The sequence below is a fragment of the Ursus americanus genome, chromosome 32 (assembly GCF_024610735.1).
Source record: "Ursus americanus isolate L20-20 chromosome 32, mUrsAme1.1.p, whole genome shotgun sequence".
NCBI classification, from domain to species: domain Eukaryota; kingdom Metazoa; phylum Chordata; class Mammalia; order Carnivora; family Ursidae; genus Ursus; species Ursus americanus.
The window spans coordinates 33,948,485-33,968,266 of NC_142158.1; the positions used below are offsets into that span (position 1 = coordinate 33,948,485).

Sequence of the window (19,782 nt, forward strand, 5' to 3'; positions counted from 1 at the left end):
CTTGTGTTGTTAATTTTAGCCATTCTGACAGGTGTGAGGTGCTATCTCATTGTAGTTTTGATTTGCATTTCCCTGATGATAAGTGATGTTGAGCATCTTTTCATGTGTCCATTGGCCACCTGTATGTTTTCTTTGGAAAAATGTCTATTCATGTCTTCTGCCCATTTTTAAATTGGATTATTCATTTTTGGGGTGTTGAGTTTCATAAGTTCTTCGTATATTTTGGATACTAACCTTTATAGGATATGTTGTTTGCAAATATCTTCTCCCATTCTTTAGACTGCCTTTTAATTTTCCTGACTGCAGAAGCTTTTTATTTTGATGTAGTCCTAATGTTTATTTTTGCTTTTGTTCCTCTTACTGAGAAGACGTATCTAGAAAGAAGTTGCTATGGCCAATGTCAAAGAAGTTATTGGTTGTGTTCTCTTCTAGGATTTTTATGATTTCAGGTTTCATATTTGGGCCTTCAATCCATTTCAAATTTATTTTTGTGTATGGTGTGAGAAAGTGGTCCAATTTCATTCTTCTGCATGTTGCTGTCCAGTTTTCCCAACACCATTTGTTGGAGAGACTGTCTTTTTACCATTGAATATTCTTTCCTGCTTTGTTGAAGATTAATTGACCATGTGATTGTGGATTCATTTCTGGGTTTTCTATTCCGTTCTATTGATCTATGTGTCTGTTTCTGTGCCAGTACCATAGTGTCTTGATCACTACAGCTTTGTAATATAACTTGAAGTCTGGAATTGTGATGCCTCCAGCTTTGCTTTTCTTTCTCAAGATTGCTTTGGCTATTCGGGGTCTTTTGTGGTTCCATGTAAATTTTGAGATTGTTTGTTCTAGTTCTATGAAAAATGCTGTTTTTATTTTGATAAGGATTGCATTAAATGTGTAGATTTCTTTGGGTAGCATAGATATTTTAACAATATTTGTTTTTATGATCCGTGATCATGGACTGTCTTTCCAATTTTTTGTGTCATCTTCAATTTCTTTCATCAGCGTATTATAGTTTTCAGAGTACAGGTCTTTCGCCTCTTTGGTTATGTTTATTCCTAGGTATCTTATTATTTTAGGTGCAATTGAAAATGGGATTGATTCCTTATTATCTCTTTCTGCTGCGTTGTTATTGGTGTATAGGAATGCAACATATTTCTGTACATTGATTTTGTGTCTTGCAATTTTACTGTATGAGTTCTAGCAGTTTTTTGGTGGAGTCTTTAGGCTTTTCTGTATAGAGTATCATGTCATCTACAGATGGTGAAAGTTTGACTTCTTCCTTGCTGATTTGGATGTCTTTTATTTCTTTTTGTCTGATTCCTGTGGCTAGGACTTCCAGTACTATGTTGAAAAAAAAAATGGCTTGAGTGTGGACATCCCTGTCTTATTTCTGACTGTAGAGGAAAAGGTCTCAGTTTTCCCCCATTTAGGATGATATTAGCTGTAGTTCTTTCATAGATGGCCTTTATTATGTTGAGGTATGTTCCCTCTAAACATACTTTGTTGAGGGTTTTTATCATGAATAGATATTGTACGTTGTCAAATGCTTTTTCTCCATCTATTGAAACAATTATATGATTCTTATCCTTTCTTTTATTAAGGTCATGTGTCATATTGATTGATTTGTGAATATTGAACCACCCATGTAACCCAGGAATAATTCCCACTTGATGTGGTGAATGATTTTTTTAATGTATTTTTGGGTTAGGTTTGCTAGTATTTTATTGAGGATTTTTACATCTATATTCATCAGAGATATTAGCTTGTAGTTCTCTTTTTTTGTGGTGTCTTTATCTGGTTTTGGTATCAGGGTGATGCTGGCCTCATAAAATGAATCTGGACGTTTTCCTTCCTTTTCTGTTTTTTATTTATTTTTTATTTTTATATTTCTTTTTTTATAATAATTTTTTATTATGTTAGTCACCATACAGTATGTCCTTAGTTTTTGATGTAATGTTCCATGATTCATTATTTGCATATAACACCCAGTACACCATGCAATATGTGCCCTCCTTAATACCCATCACTGGCTTATCCCATCCCCCACCCCCCTCCCCTCTGAAGCTCTCAGTTTGCTTCCAAGAGTCCACAGTCTAATTTTTAGAATAGTTTGAGAAGAATAGGTATTTATTCTTCTTTAAGTGTTTGATAGAATTCACCTATGAAGCCATCTGGTCCTGGACTTTTGTTTGTTGGGAGTTTTTGGTTACTGATTCAATGTCTTTGCTGGATATCTGTCTGTTCAAATTTTCCATTTCTTCCTGTTTCAGTTTTGGGAGTTTATATGATTCTAGGAATTTATCCATTTCTTCTAGGTTGTCTGATTTGTAGGCATACAATTTTTCATAATATTACCTACTAACTGTATTTCTGTAGTGTTGGTTGTTATTTCTCCTCTTTCATTTGTGACTTTATTTGGGTCCCTTCTCTTTTCTTTTTGATAAGTCTGGCTAGAGGTTTATCAATTTTATTAATTTTTTCAAGGAACTAGCTCCTGGATTCATTGATCTATTCTATCGTTTTGTTAGTTTCTATATAATTTATTTCTGCTCTAATTTTTATTATTTCCTTCCTTCTGCTGGCTTTAGGCTTTATTTGTTGCTACTGTTTTAGCTCCTTTAGGTATAAGGTTAGTTTGTCTTTTGAGATTTTTCTTGCTTCTTGAGGTATGCGTGTATGGCTAATATTTCCCTCTTAGAACCACCTTTGCTACGTCCCAAAGGTTTGGGACCACTGTGTTTTCACTTTTAGGTGTTTCCATGTATTTTTAAAAATTTCTTCTTTGATTTCATGGTTGGCTGATTCATTGTTTAGTTGCATGTTATTTAACTTTCATGTATTTGGGGTCTTTCCAGATTTTTGTCTTGTGGTTGACTTCTGGTTTCGTAGCTACTTGAGATAATTCCTGAACAAAATAATGTTGGATTCCTTACAGTTCAGCACCTTATAGCTCTACTAGTAATACAATTTAAGAGGTATTCACATGTACAAATTTTGGAAGCATTATTGCTACTCACAATATGGTTGAATCTCATAAAATATTAAGTGAAGGAAGTAAAACAGAACACATTACAGTGTGTTATACTGTATACATTGTAATCTATGTGTAATGTATATATACTGTATGATTCCATTTACGCAATGAATCAAAATAGGCAAAACAGATCCATGGTGTTAAAAGTCAGGCTAGTGGTTGCCCTTGAGGGACAGGGCAGTGATTGCAAAAGGGCACAAGGGGATTCCTGGAGGTCAGGGAATGTTCCATTTCTTGATCTGGATGTTGGTTATGTGGCTATTCTCTCGATGAAAATTCATCAAGTTCTACACTTATGATTTGTGCAGTTTTCTTTGTATAAATAATTCTTCAAAAATGGTATACCTGTAATTGTTCTCTGTGTACATACATTCATTCACTTCATGCATTTTCAAATATTGTAACATTTTCTAAACTTAAACACTAACCATGCCTGTTTTTACGAGCTTATAAAACTAATACATGGTATACTATTATTTCAATAGACTTTAGATTTGTAAAGGACAGCTCCCAGATTTCACTTATCTATTTTTCTCCCAGAACTTCAATTGAATTTGGGGAGGAAATATTTTTATTATGGTTTTCAGATTTTGTGAATCTACTTATGAGTCTCTCTTTCCTCCTTACCAGCCCTCAATTTGAATGAGTTGTCACCAGGTAATTCCTGGCTCGGGGGCCTGAAGAAATAACACTTAACTTAATTAGGATTGTCTAACCATCTTCCATTTGCCAGCCCCTCTGCTAGGTGCTTTCAATAGAGAGAGATTTGAGACCTAATTCATCCCCTAAAGGAGCTCATAATCTGATTGGTAAGACAGACCCATCAGCAACTTTAACATAATACGATAAGTGCTCCACCCAAGTGAGAACTAAGTGCCACAGTAGTACAGAGGACAGGGAGATGAATTCTGCCAAGGCAGGGCTCCAGAAGAGCATTATACAGGAAGCACGGAGTAGGATTTGCAGGGACTCGAGAAAAGGGCATTCCAGCCAGAAGCCTGAGCAAAGACAAGGCATGAAAAAAGAAGGACAGCAGTGTGGCCAGAGCTCAGGAAGAGGGACCAGAGGTGGGTGGTGGTGAGGCTGGAGTGCGGAGTTTTCTGGGGGAGGTTAGGCCACATCATAAAGGCAATTGGAAGTCCACAGAGATCAGAAGATAATCCCAGGAGAAGGTAGAGGGTAGACTGGAGTATGGAGATCCAGAGCAATGAGACTTACCAAGTCCAAGGGAAAGAGCCTGGGACTTTAACTAGGTGAAGAGAAAGGGACAGATTTGATGGGGTGATTAAATGGCGGATCTTTGGGAGAACAGAGAGTGGCAATGGCTGAGATCAAAGGAATGGTACAAGACAGAGAGCACTGGAAGAAGGACAGGTTGGGAAGAAAGCAAGGAACACTGGAATTGTCAGCTAGTGCTGGTAGAACATACAGATGGAGACATGTGTTGGCCAACTTGGAGTTTAGGAGAGGAGTAAATATTAGTGATTTTTAAAAAAGATGTGAGGTCATTAAGTATGTTTTTGATATTCAGAAACCAAGAGAGAAAGGTTGATTGATCCTTGGCTTTCCGTAGATGCAGACAAGTTAAGTCATGTGTTACAACATACAATCTATTTCAATGATTGCTTTTTTTCCTTTAGAAATATGACTTGAAATAGCAAAGTATTAATATGAACTAATCTTTAATTGTTACTATTTGTTAAAAATGTTACAAGCCAGAACATTTAAAGAAATACAAATATAGACATACATCTGTTTTCTTGTCTTTATTTGTTAATAATACTAATCCTTTCTCTTTTTTTCATTTCTGTTTTCAGCTTAAACTTTTATTCTTTCTCTTGTGGCTCTCCATGTCTTGGGAAGCCCTGGACTTACTCAAGCATGTTACCTTTACACACAAGCACCCAGACATACATCCTTCTCTATGATTGCTTTCTGTTTATAGCATAGAAGAGTGGAGGTCAACTTTATTTGCACACTAATCACTTGTCTGCTTCCTTTTCCTTCTCTTGACATGAGAAACAAATTACTTTCTGCTCCATATTACCTGACCAAATCTGGAAAACATAAATATTACAGCAAGTTCATGCATTTCGTAGGCAGTATGCAAGCAGATAAGGTAATTTCCAATTGGAAGCCTCTCTGGTCACGATTTAACATCAGTAATTGATTTCTCAGCATGACTATATCTCCTGGGTTTTATATCTTTTAACCTGGTCTCTTTTGATGAAATTTCTTTCTTTGGCTCAAGATATTTAAGCAAATGGGTTTTTTTTTAATTTAAAAAAATGTTTAACTAAAACACAATGCAGTTTGCAATGAGGCCGTAGTTTCATCACAATATGTGTAGCCAAAATCACCTCGGCTATAAAACATATGAAAAAACATTTACATATATGACCATTTATTTTGTGTTCTTATAATGTAATACAGCATCTAGTACTGTCTGATGTGTGTTTCCCATCATGCCTCTGGTGATTGCTCCTCAGGCCTAAGCGACTTCAAGACCCACACTGCCACAAGGACAGGTGACAGGACTTGCGTGCCTCCCCGCCCCCCATCTGTGCCTGAGCTGATGCTGTTTATAGCATTGGTCCTTTGCCTTATGGTGGCCTGATATTTTGTCAGTTATACTTGAAGAGGCTGAGTCAGCCGCCATGGAGTGGTATTTTCAGCCCCCTTCACAGTCATTTCTTGTAGCAGTTGATGAGCTCAAATGTGTGGCAATTAGGTTTGATTATTAAAATGTTCAAGATCTCTACCCCTTACCCTATAACATTTGTTCGATGGCTCGGCTTTTGGCAGTGCGTGGATTTGCCTCTCAATGAATTACTCAGGCCCAAGAGAACCTTTGTGCTCCACCGGGCTTTCCCAGCAGTCATTGATACACATGTTCACATATTGTTTAAGATTGTGCTTCTCAGGATTCTTGAAGGATTTGTTTGGTCTCTGGTTCCCAAAGGTGTACCTTTTCAGAGCATCATGCACACATGATTGATTCTAATTTGCGTATGTGTTTGTGTCATAAGTGTGGACTATGAATTATGAGCCTGACTTCAAGTGGGTATTGACCACCTTGTAAAACCTCTTAATTGACAGCCATGCTTTACCATTTGATGTTAGGTATGACTCATGTGCGGCTAATGCAGCCTCTGCATTAGCGGCCTCTGTAGGAGATTAAACCATGAAGTATCATTATTCTCCAAATGTTTAACTCAGTCTGGAGCTTGATGCCAATTGGATGCCAACTTACATTAGTTTTTCTGTTTTCTCTCAGTGTCTCAACAAGCCATGTCAGTCTGTCACGGCAGATACCAGTGACAACTTACACACGAGTACAAATCAAGATTTTCAGAGAGGATGGGTAATTTTTGTCCTGTTATCTTTTATTACAGTAAAAATCATCTACAACCTCTTGCCTATATATTTGTTTTCAGGGCAACATCATCAGCTAGCAGCACTCTCTGAAAGCTTGTTTTATAAAAGCCTGACATTTGTTGGGTAGAAAAGTACACCAAGAGTTCATAGAACTTTAGGATTGGAAGGAACTGAAAGATTTCTTCTAATCCCATAACAATCCTAAGCATGCCCCATAGCTAGAAGAACAAGAGCTGACTTAAACATCTGAGGGAAGCCAGGTGAACCTCAAGGTTCTAAACCTCTATCTGAGTGATAGCACTTACCTGCTCTGTCCTCAAACCACAGAATGATAGGAGGCTGTGGACATCTTAGAAATGCCTCCAGATTGAGTAACAACCCATCTTCCTTGCCTTCATGTGGGAGGGGCTTAGGTGCACCTGACTTCAGTCACAACCACATCCCTTATAATTCTAGTTTCTGTACATGTTATCTTCTTTACCAACTGGCTAATCCCTTGTAATCTGGCCAGCCTCATCATTGTTCTCTCCAAGGCCACCAAATCTAGTGACCTCCTTGCCAACTTCATTCCTCTTAATTATACTAGGATGCCAGTTCTGGAAACTCTTTCATACCTTGTCTTTCATCCATTACCTTCCTTGGTTCTCCTCCTGCCTCTCCTAGGACTGCTTCTCGGTCTAATTTGTAGACTCATCTCAAGCAAGTTCTGCCCTTGGCCCTGGTACCTACATGGATAATGTCAGCCATTCTCACAGATGCAACTATTTATCTCTACTCATGACTGACTCATCCGAAGTCCTGGTTTAAGGTTCTGATTCTTCACTTCCAACTGCCAATGTAGAATATTCCATCCTCCTGTGAACCTCACCAGTACTACCTTCTGGTCATCTTCCTCCTAAACCATCCTAATCAAGATTCTGCTACATTTGCTTGTATATCACCATCCTCCAGATCACCCAACTCTTGTGAGTGGTCCTCTCACATCCAAACAACTTGGAAGAGGGAAATCAGGAAAGCATAGTGTGGTGGCAGACAAGAGGAGAAAGTAGGAAGTAGAGACGGATGCTGCCAGAGGTCAAGTAAGATAAGACCAAAAGTGGTCAGATGCCTTTATCAACAAGGAGACTGTTGGCAAAGGGTGTCAGTGGAGTGGATGGGGAAGTGGAGGAGTCAGACTTCAAGGTGAGTGAGTGGGATAACAGGAAATGGAGAGACAGAGTATGGACAAGAAGGATAATTAGTCTCAAGAAATTTGGCTTTGAAGATGAGAAGCAAGCTGGAGGAATGGTTGTAAGAAGAAAGGATTCTCTTTTTTTAATGATAGGAGAGGCTTGAATCTATTCAAATACACATGGGAAGAAGCCAGGAGAGAGAGAGTGAGAGAGAGAGAGACAGGGAAAGTGCAAAGATAACAGAGAGGGACAAAAGGGGCAAAGAGGGGATGGCTCTCAAGTGCAGGGATGCACTCCAGGCAGGTGGAGGGACACCGCACCCATTGTAGTAAGAATAATAAGGGAGGAAAGAGTTTAGGTGCGAGTGAGTTTGTCAGTTTGATGGCAAGAAGTTAAGGGGGTTCCCATCTGACACTTTCTATGTAGGAGGCAAAGTGATTTCAGGAGCAAGAAGGCGTTGGAGGAAAGATCTAAGGAGAACGGAAGATGTTTGAGAAAGTCGGCTACTGAGGGGGACAAGGAAAGATTGCTGGGTGGCTTTGAGAAGGAATGATCTTATTATTGCTTGGCAGCCTGGAATAAGTATAGGAAGGGGGACATTTGGATTCATCTAGGTTTGGAGTTTTGCTGGGAAAGTGATGAAAAGAATGAAGCTAGACTACATAGGAAGGAAGTGAAGAAAAGGTGGAGCTCAGGAGGTCTTCAGAAATGATGAAGTCAGGGAATGGAGAAGTCAAGATCCTGAAGGAGGCCCAGATGATGGAGGGTGCTCAGTGAATGGGGGCAGATAGTATTTGGAGTATGTGGCCAGAGGATGTGCTTGTCAGAGCACCAAGGATTCTCATAAAGGGTGAAGGAACAATTGGGAAGGACCGTGTCTTTAGAGTTGAGCAAGGCTGCAGTAAAAGGAAGAAGATGGAGAGAATGTTCTGTGAAGAGGTGGAGAAATGGGAGAGTTGGTTAACCATCGAACCACTCCAGAGGGAACAATGGAAGGGTTTGGTTGGGGCAAGGGAAAGGAAGTATAAAGTAGCACACAGAGAAGATAGCGCAGTTCAGGGAATTAACATTTTGGTGCATGAGATGTGGTGGATTAAGCAGACGCCAGAGTTAGCGCCAGCTTTCCCACTTGTACTCAGGTTCTGTTGGAGCCAACCACGTCCTGGATTAACAACATCACAGAGAACACGTGTGCCTCAGGGGGCCATGGAAAGAGTCCGCACGTACTACTGACAGCCTTCCTAATATTTTGTTTCTACTGTGAGGCATTTCTGTTCCTACTTGTCAAATTTGTTCTTCAAACAAATGTGGGTCGGAGAACTGTCAATACCCTGCTGCGCAGATCTTTTTACAGAGTGGTGTGGTTCTCAGCCCTGCCTCTACAACTGAATCACCTGGGAAACATTTAATGTATAGTAATGCCTGGGGCTCCAGACCAATTATATCGGAACCTCTGGCGATGAGGCCTCTAGAGTCTGTACAATTAGTTTTCTTAAAAACTCACTTGGTCATTCTAATGCGTGAAGAAACTAGGCCTTAGACTTACTACCCAGTATGTGGTCCACCAGCCAACAGCATCAGTATCACCTGGGAGCTTGATAGAAGTGGAGAATCTCAGCCCCCACCCTTGACCTACCTACTGAATCATAACTTGCATTTTAATAAGAGCTCCTTCCCCAGCTGATACCTATGAACATGAAAGTTTGAGAAGCCCTGCCTTGAAACAATGCTGATGCCGGGGTCCCACCTCTAGATTCTGATTTTATTGATCTGAGTTGTGGCCTAGGAATCGGGAGTTTTAAAGGCTTCCCAGATAATTCTAATTTTCATCCAAGGTTAAGATTCCCCAGCTTACAGCATCTAGCGAAGCATCAGCAGAGGTGCCTGCTGCCTTTTTATTCAACTGGGTGGATCAACCCCATCTTTGCTTAATGATTTCTGACCTTTATTTAACTTACTAATGAACTCCATTTGCTTCTCATTTGGGGGAAAAACTGCCTGTCATACACTTGTGGCAGGAACATCATTTCTCCTCATCTTTGAAGATGCTACTGGGAGGCTTGGCAACTAATAAGACAGGAAATACTGCCCAACCTAAGGCCCATTACATAAGGACTGGTTCATTTATTAAAGGAAAAAAATGGCCAATAGGACTACCAACCTCCTCCTGATCAAATTGAGACAAGCAACCTTCCCGATTAGTTATTTCTTTTGGCTTTTCCGAGGCCTTGTTTGAAGTGATACTCGAACTCTACAGCTTTCTTTAAGCTGACTGACTACACAAGTCAAACAACAGCAATTGGTTTGCTGAAATTCTGGGTGACTGCTATTATAGGAATTAAGACATAACAAGTGTTACTTTAGACCTGAATTTCCAAAGTATAACCCCAGCTTAATAGTGAATTTTTTAAAGAACAGACTTGACAAGTGTTTTAAGATTTCATTGTGCTGTATGAGTTTGAAGGGAAAATTTTTTTTTAAAAAAACACTCATTTGGACCACATGCAACTCAGATGTTGAATAGTCAAATCACCCATTTCCATGTGGGTGGTTAAATCTCATGAACAGAAGGTTATTATTGGTGAAGACTTTCCCCAACTTTTTGCTTCTTACTTCAGAGTCAAACATATGAAGGCATGAATCACTTTCCAGCACTGATGATTGAAGTTTGGTTTAAGAATTATTAAAACTAAATTGGTGCCAAGACAAAAGTACTGCTTTTCAAGTTTTTATAAAGAAAAATGTATCAATAGTCTTTTAAAATTATACAAACTTCAGAAAACACAGATTTTGATTCCATTAGCCTTGATATTAGTCTACAAGAAAGATGGTCATTCATTTTTTTTAAATTCAATAATGAACAATTCAGTGGATTTACTGCAGTTTGAATTCCACAAGATCATGTTTTTCTTTTCAGGAAGCCAAAGCAAAACTATCAAGACTTGAAAAACTATGTATCTTCTCCATGTTCTCTGGGTGAGAATGGCCCATGGAACAGTCCCCTACTTTCCAATACATTTATTTAACCTTTTCCTTTCTTAACAGCTCAAAGTAATCTGTGTTCTAGATTCCATCTATCAGCATACTAAGAGTGTTACCTAAATCAGGAGGTGTACTGTTCATGTAAACTAGACAACATCATGTGTATCCCCCAGGAGGGAGAAGATGGGAGATGCTCTCTCCCTAATTGTACTTGAGGTTTTCAGAGCTTTCTGACAATGGCTCAAGTCTTCAAAGCAGGCATGTTACATGAGAGAGAATCCCACTCATCCATCATTCAGGACCTATGTCATTTAGTTGGAATTTAAAATGTTAGAGAAAAATTCAATTATTCAATTTGTGCAGATGGATGGTTAAGACCAAGATTCACGTCTTGTGCATTATGACCTTGTAGATTCATAGATCAGGGATGAATTTTAAAATATCATAAAATAGAGTCAATTGAATTCCAACTACTCTACTTGGATACACAGTGTCTAGTATGCCACATGGAGGCACACTTGGTGTTGCATGATGAAAATGACATTCACGGAGGGACTTACAAGAAAGAATTGTATATTATTGTTATGGTCATTATTGGTTTACAACTTCCTGGGTGTATCTGAAACCAGCCCCCCATATGCGGAAGGCAGGGAGAGACTAAAGGAAGAGGCAGGCCACTTCAGATTGGTAGGTGGCAGGTTTTATAAGTAAGGGCGCTTAGTTGTAAGAGGCTTAACTTGGGTGGCCACAAGCTGAATAGATCTCTGTACCCACCTGCCAAATGTTAGAAGTTTACATAGAGGACTTAACTGGGTCCAGTCATGTATATCATCCAGATGGCCTCAAAAACACATCACCAGCCCAAGGCTCTGTCCTTAGGGCAGCCTCTGGGAGCAGGAAAGGCAAGTAGAACACACATTTGAAGGACAGGGGAGGTGGGGAGGACACTCCAATTGCCCAGATGAAGCTCACGGATCAGCCGGTGGCCATGTTCTCTTGATAACCTCCCCCAACACTCTGTGACCAGCTCTTACAATCTCCCGGGCCCCCTCTTCTGCAACAGAACCTGAGCCGTCAGCAAGGGGTTTCACTAGCATAGAGGTGGCTCTTTGGGCAGCCATCAGCTGCACGGCAGGCTGCTGCCACAGCAACGGTATGGACACGTGCAAGAGAAAACACAGATTAAGAAAATAATCCTAAAATTAGTCACAACTTTTTCCACCAAGGGCTCCATGGTTCAAACTACTGATTTATTAAGTCTCCTAGGCTGGAAGTTGGATTACCCAGGCCATTCACTGGTGTCCTCATGTGATTTAATAGAGATGATACATTAGCAGACTCATCAGGAATGAACACACAACATTCTATTTGGACAATGGCAGAGGTGCTTCCTTGTGAGGCAGTAATAGTGTCCAAGGCTTTCCTATTTTGGAAAACAGTTTTTCTCAGTAGAGGCGTTTCACGTTTGGTAAGGACAGGCTCTGTTGGCTATCATTCAAGGCTTGCTGGATGGATTTAGTAAGGGCTTCTGTGTGTGCTAGAACATCCTCCAGGCCCAATGATTGTAGCAGTGGAAAACTACATACCCACCTGGCCTTGAGGAGAGGGAAATTGGCAGTTTTAGGAACTTGACCTGGTTTTGCATACCATCCATGTTGGCTGAGGGAGGCAGCCCGGTCAGGCATGAGCTGGTGGACTGGGGGTAGGATATGCCAGACCAGGACCCCCCACCTTCTCCCCTCTTTCAGTGGTGCATGTTCCATTTAGGCCTAGTGCATTTCAACAGGTCTGGCTTGCAGCAGGACAGTGGGATCCCAGTGAAGATTAGGTAGTTCTCCCTCACCCATCCCAGTGAAGATGGGTGCGAAGCAACACCCATCCCAGTAGGACATCCCATTGCGGTTTCCAGTAGGTAACTCCTTTCCCAGGTGTGGTGGGGCTTGGTGTTCTCAGCGTCATAGCATGTTGATCCACAGTGAGAGCTGGGGCAGTGGTTATTTCCTGCAACTTCCATACCTTTATGGGATTGGGGACCTTGGCAGGGGTCCCAAGTCTGCCATATGGGGCAACAGGCCCTACTGATTGATCATTCAAGTGTATTAAAGCCTGAGAGTACTGTAGCTCACTGGGCCAAGGTGGTTTTACCTATTACTAATTTCATCTGCTGTTTTAGTATTTCAGTTGTCCTTTCACCCAACCTCCCCCACCCCTGCTGCTGCTTTCGGGTTATAGGAGAGATGGAGCTGCCATGCAATGTCATGTGCTTTTGCACAGTCTTGTGCATCATGACCTTTGGAATATGACCCCTGATCACTGTCTTGTCAGTGAGGGTATCCATACATGCTACTTAGCTTCTCTAATCTCCTAATGGTGGTAGACTGCTTTGCATGGTGACAGGGGAAAGCTTGGGTTAGGCCAGATGTGGTGTCTACACAAACAAAGGCGTATTTAGAACCCTCACTCAGAGGGAGGGGCCAATATAATCAATTTTCCAGTCCCTTACTGTTTGGGAACTCTGGTGGATGGCCTCAAACTCCTTTAGAAGCTACCCTGGGCATTGTTTAGAACACACAGGACATGCTGTTACCACATTAACCAAGCCACTGTATTTCGAGGGCAATCTGGCTGGCATCTTTGGCAATACGCCATCCCACCTCAATGCAATGGTGGCTGCTCTTCCTATGTACCCAAGCTACTCTGTCTACTGAAGGGCCAGTTGCTAGGGCTTGTATCTGAGCTAGAACATCAGCTTCTTGATTGACAGGGGGTGTCAGTGCCTTATGAGCCAGGATATGAAAGACAGTGAGGAGGGCCTCAGGCTCTGGCAGGGGAACCAAAATGGTCCCCACCATACATCTTGACCCCACAATGGCCTACTCATTTTCATTCACCCCTTAGCCTCCCATTGTCCAAGTGACAGAGTTAACCCTTTAGAATAGCCCAAGTGTTGGGGCATCTGGGTGGCTCAGCTGGTTAAGCTTCTGACTCTTGGTTTCCACTCAGGTCATCATCATCTCAGAATCATGGGATTGAGCCTCTCATTGGGCTCTTCGCTCAGCACACAGTCTGCTGGAGGTTATCTCCCTCTCCCTCCCCCTCTGCACCCCCCTCTTCTCCTTCCTCTGCTCCTCCCCTTACTCATATGCTCTATCTCTTGAAAATAAATAAATAAAATCTTAAAAAGAGACAGGGAGAGAGAAAAGAACAGCCCAAGTGTCAGTGCTAAGGGTGAAAGGCCAGAGCTCATAAGTGATGGCCACTCTGAGTTCAGCCTCTGTTGCATGAGAGGCTCTAGCTGGAGGAGCTCTGTACCCAGAACTTCTGGAGTCACAGACATCTCTAACTCAACTGGTAGCACTGGTGAGGGGATGCCAACAGCTTTAATCTGCTTCACTAATATTTTTATCTTCTCAAAGGTGGCTTACCGCTCTGATCCGCAGTCCTACACATGCCCCTTCTTTGCCAGGCAGTGTAAGGGACAGAGACACTGTGCTAGGTGGGGAATAAAAGTCTTCCAAAAGCCCCAAATCTCCACAAAGGCTTTACTTCTTTCACATTCTTAGGGGTTGGGTGAGCTTGCCCTTATCAATCACAGCTTCTACGGCAACACACTTACCCCACCAAACAACTTTGGCGGCTTACCCCACCAAACAACTCCCAAAACCTTACAGCAGTGCCTGGGCCTTTAATTTTCTGCTCATCTTCTCCCCCAGATGTTCCAGCAAAGCCTGCCGAGTGTCCTGCCGCAGAGGCAAGTCTTCACATGTTAGCATTGTATCGGCAGTGTAATGGGCCCATTTTACCGATGTGGGGAAGGAGGACAGGGACAGGTCTTGGACTACCATGCCATGACAGCGGGGCTGTGCTGGTCACCTTGGGGAAGCACTTGAAAGGTTCATTGCTGCCCCTACCATGTGGAGGCAAATTTGATCCTGTGACCCAGTGGCCAGGAGTCTATTGAAAAAAAGCATTTGCTACATCTAGCACAGTAGAGTAAATGCCTAAGACCATGACCAAGGTATCTAAGATGGTGGCAATGTGGGCCACAGCCACATATTGAATAGGGGGCCACTACCTTGTGCAATTTTTGGTAGGTCCACCATCATCTGCCACAAGCCACCCGGCTTTTTTACCGGCCAGTCCAGGTTGTTGAGAGCACTGTGGGAAGGGCATATAATACCCACTCAGGGCAGTTCTTAAATAGTTTCTCCTATCTCCTTCTCCACCCCTAGGCAATTGATACTATTTGACAGCTACCCCTCTTCGCAGGGATGGCAGGCTTACAGGTTCCCAGTTGGCATTTCCCCTCAGCACTGCTTTGATGACTGTAACCTGGAAGCAAAATTCACCAGTAGAGGTTTGCAGAGTTTGACCGTGTAGGATATCAGCGTCCACAATGTTTTCTGGTATTGGAGAGAAAAAAAATTCACATAGAACGCCCAATTTGGAGGGTCAAAAGGACCTTCCTGACCATAACTGTGTGCCCTCCATAATCATCAATGACACTGAGGGGGCCAGGAAACTTCTGAGGGTTACCACGTGGTAGAGTACTTTCAGCTCCAGTATCCACCAGAGCTGTTGCTTTTGTTTATTCCTGGGGGACTGGTGAGTCGTGAGCTCGACATGAGTCCTCTGATCACCTGCAGTGGTCCTCACCCGGAAGCACTCTTGGACTGTATCCAACAATACCCTGGATGTAGGAGGCACCCACCCTGAATAAGACTGTATCCCTGAGGCCTCTGCTAGAGGAGCAGGGCATCAGACATGGTAGGGGAAGATGCGGCAGGTCCAAATTCTTGTTCAAGTTTCGAGACTTTTCCATAGTTTCCACAGGTTGTTGGTCTATCTGTGCAGGTTGCGTCCCTGCAGCAATGAGGCCAAACCACATTTGCTTCTGGGCTAATTTTACTGTACCCTTTATAGCTGATTGGGATAAACTTTTGACCTTCTGAGCTCCCTCTTTATCTTGGGTCTATTCCACAGCCCATACCAGTTCCGAGGATCTGTCAGTTTCCCCCAGATCAGCAATGGATTTCCCAACACCATAATATCTTGCCCCACAACTGGGCTTAGCCTGGATATCAGCGTCCCATACCAGGTGCTGGGGGCGGGCTAGAGTATCTTGGCTTTCATTCCTGCGGTGAATGTGGCCTGATGAGGCCCTTCAAAGACAGGGGTGTAGATGGCCTATGTCATTCCCAACTCCCCAAGAATTTGTTGTACCCCCTCTATATATTTCCAAGGTCCCATCTTCCCAGGGAGGTCGCCTCCATTGGGTTAAGCCCCCCAGCAGGCTAGAACAGTCCCAACTATAAGGGAATGCATACCTCGAACCAGCCCTCCCCACCGAGCACCATGCCAGCACTGCTGGAGGGCAGGGTGTGTGGTGATGTTGCTCATATTTTCTGCCACCTGCCTAGGCAGAAGAATGCCATGGCCTCCTGTCTTCCGTAGCTGCACTAACCATGCTTGGGTACTTTTCTTGGCCTTTTGCTGGAACTTGGCAAGCTGTATCAATAAGCTCAATGGGAGGATACACTCTCGTCATGAACGTTTCCTGAACTGGGGGCTGCCCTGCTGGCCAGGGCTGTGATTGCTGTGCCTCGCATTCCTTTGTACTAGGATGGCAGGCTGTTTTGTCCATTTCACGCTCAATCCCCACAACGCCCCTCCCTCCCTCTCCTCACTTTGCAGGGCATTCTCTTTGCCCAGTGCATTAGCGGTCTCTCAAAGAAGCACATTAAAGCGGCCAGCATTTCCAGGGTTCCCCTGTACACACGGGCAGGGCCTCTGACATACAGGCCACCCCTCCCCACATAGAGGTTGATGGTCAACGTGGGATTTTTCCCTCGGATGCCTCTTTCCCAAGGCCGGTTTCTTTGGTCTCCTGGCAGGCTCACCAGTTACTGGTTTGCAACCTTCCCGGAAGCTTCCCCGGTGAAATCTGAAACTGGCCCCCTTCCGTGGAGGGCGGAGAGAGACCCAGAAAAAGGCAGGCCACTCCAGGTGGGTAGGTGACAGGTTTAATAAGCAAGGGAATTTACGCAGGAAGCTTGTCTCCAGCAGCCGCAAGAGTAGATCGTCACAGCCGCCCACCAAATGTAAAGGTTTATCTAGAGGCCTTCTCTAGGTTCAATCATGAACAACATCGAGATGATCCCAACACCACATCACCATCTCCAGGCTGTGCTCTTTAGCAGCTTCTGGGAGGGGGGAAGGCAGAGGGCCGAAGGTTCAAAGGACAGGGGAGGGAGAGAGGTGTCTCTGATGGCCTGGGTGCAGCTCACAGGTCAACTGGTGGTCACATTCTCTCGATGACCTCCCTCCCCCAGCAGTCATACACCACCAACTGGCAAATTCACAAAATGCTTGTCTTACTACTAGAGTATGGGATCCATACTATTGAATATTGAAGTCGACATAATCCCACGCTGATCAAATCACTTCAAATAACTCCGAGCATGGAGTACGGAGAGGCACTGACCAGCAATTGCTCCCAGGAAAACTTGCACCATTTCCTGGCCCGTGTAGTGAACTTTTGGTGTCATAAAATCTTCCTTTACTACCAGGCCCTCTCAGTATAGTTTTGTGAAACTATAGCTTTATAAGCATCACCTAGAGGTGCCTGGGAGGCTCAGTCGTTTAAGCATCTGTCTTTGGCTCAGGTCGTGGTCCTGGGGTCCTAGGATCTAGTCCCTCATTGGGCTCCCTGCTCAGTGGGGAGTCTGCTTCTTCCTCTCTCTCTCTCTCTCTCTTTCTCAAATAAATAAAATCTTTAAAAGACAAAAAAAAAGCATCACCTATAAAAGTACTACAATCAGCTACTCTGGTTGACTGATCTTTTGGGTTAATGCAAGGGCTCTTCTTTAGCAGGCAAATCCTATTTTAGAGAGCACTCTGAGTACACCTTATATGATGCAAATATAACCAAATTATTTGCCTACTCTAAATATTCAGTGGCTTCCCACTAGCCACAAAATCAAGTCCAAACCCCGACCCTGAAAATCCCGCCTCTACCTTTGTTCTAACCTTATCTGCCAACATTGCTTCACTTTTCGCCTAGACCTCCATGTTTTTTGCACACGCTGTTCCTCTAACTGGAATTGTCGCATCTGACAAACCCCTACGTATCTTGCAAGAGTCACCTTCAACTTCATCTTCTTGATTTAGCCTCCCTTGAGCTGTCTTCCTGAGTGGTTTATTTTGTTCACACCTCTGCTCATAACAACAATGTGTTATATGTCTTGCCTTCCTCCACATTCCTTGTAGACTGAGCTCCTGGAACGCGGGATCCATGGATGGCCTTTTCATCTTTGTGGGTATCACACCTAGAGCGGTGCCTGGTACACAGTGGCCACGCCTGAGAGATTTAACAAATGAATAAATGAATGAATGAATGCGTGCCTCCCCAACTGTCTAATTTAATAACCAGGAAGGGACTTGGGAACCGGAAGAACTTGACTCTCTCATTCAGCCAGGCTAGGGGCCTGTTCTTTCTTTCCAACTTTGAGGGATAGTAGCTCAGTGCCTTGCAACTTTTTCTCTTCCCTCTATTCCCAGTCAAACTTGATAAAATATTCTCATTGACTGTGCTGGTTTGTGCATAACGGTTCTTAGATATCACTGGGAGTAGTGGGGACATACATATTCCAAAATATACTCATGATTATGAATCAAGAGTCTCATGATTTTCACCATTAACATGGGAGCCAAATGTAATATAGAGGTCACAGATAAATCTTCCTAAGGTTTTGAAGTCCATTTGAAGTTTAGGGCCTAGTTTCTAACATAATTGCTCCTCTCGAAGACTTCTCTTATTGAATTGAATGGCGTGGTTTGCAAATATTAAGTGTAAAGAAAGGCCACAATCTCTGGAGCCACATATTGCCTTAAAATAACTGTATTATGCACATTAAAACACATAGCTTTCCTTCCGGTGCGATTGCTTTGTTTGAGCAAATTGAAAGTTGGGTTTTCTATTTTGGCATTATGCCTTGTTTCCTTAGACAAAATGAAATTGTTCCATTATAGCAAATAGAAGCTTGATAATGGTTTTATTCAAGTTTTCATTGGAATGCTGATCTCAGAATATTTACCATTCCAGTCTTGTTCCTAAATAGCGTGTTTTCAGATAGAGACTCTGAGCTAGGCCTGGGTTACAATCTTTAGACACTTGAGTGGTTGAAACCCCAGGAGAGAATTTCAAACCAAGACTCCGTCTGAGGCAGAAAGGGTGCTGCTCTCCTGCTGTCAGCCAGCAGGGAATACCCAGCTCATTGCAGGTCCCCATAGAAACAAAACACAGGAAGAAATGTGCCCTTGAGGTTCAATCTCAACTCCTCTTGGGGGGGAGGGGGACATGCATTTGGAGTTTGGTAAGCAACTTACACTTGGCTCTGCTCCCTTCTTGTTTCTCAAGTGGACTGCACCAAGACATCGGGATCCTCTTTTCTGTTCTTTTCTTCAGGCTTCCTCACAGCAATGAGGCAAGAAGTGACTCGTGCCCACAAAGGCTGGGCCCTGGACTCCGTGACCATCCACAACGAAGTTCTGCGGCAGACCAAGGAGGAGATCACATCGCCCCCTGTGGTAGGCACCACTGGGCTATAGCAGGGGCAGTTCTGGAACCAGGGTTGAAAGCTCAAATTCTGCCTGACACTGACCTATGAATGTGTCAGTTAAGTCCATTGGCTTTGTAGCTGGGGTTTCCTTGGTCCTCACCAGGAGACTTCAATGCTGAAGCCTCCTGTTTGCCAGAGTGGGAATTAATGACAAGTGCTGGAACTCCCCATATAGCATGTCTTTATAATTTCAAGTTACACTTGTGTTTGCTAAAAAGGGGTTTTCCACATGTCTCCAGCTCCTGCTGTGGGCTCCACAGACGGGACGACTGTGGGGGGTGGTGGAGACCAACAGTACCCGCGGTCCTGAGCTCTGGGGTCAGTTCCAGCAGGGCCCCCCGCTAGCTGTGGGACCCTGGGTGGAGGGACACCTGGAGGGGGGAAGAGCAGGGCCCCCCCAAGGTAAGCAGATGCCTTTGGGAGCTACTGCTTGGACACTGACCTGCTCTGTGGACTTGGGCAAGTACTTTAACTTTTTGAGCCTCAACTTCCTCATCTGTGAAATAAGGGTGATGATTCAACCTCTTGAAAAACAGTTGCGAGAATCAACTGGAATCACTTAGGACTCCATATAGGTACTCAATACGTCAGCCTCATT

General features: G+C 43.2%; 1 protein-coding gene across 1 annotated transcript in view; it reads left to right on the plus strand.

Annotated features, from left to right (window-relative positions):
• DNAH8 (dynein axonemal heavy chain 8) overlaps window positions 1-19,782 on the plus strand; it is a 377,771-nt gene that overhangs the window by 355,474 nt on the left and 2,515 nt on the right. Inside the window, exon 91 of the mRNA XM_045786311.2 lies at window positions 19,031-19,152. Within this exon, the coding sequence (XP_045642267.2) occupies window positions 19,031-19,152 (122 nt within the window). The remainder of the gene's footprint in view (window positions 1-19,030; window positions 19,153-19,782) is intronic.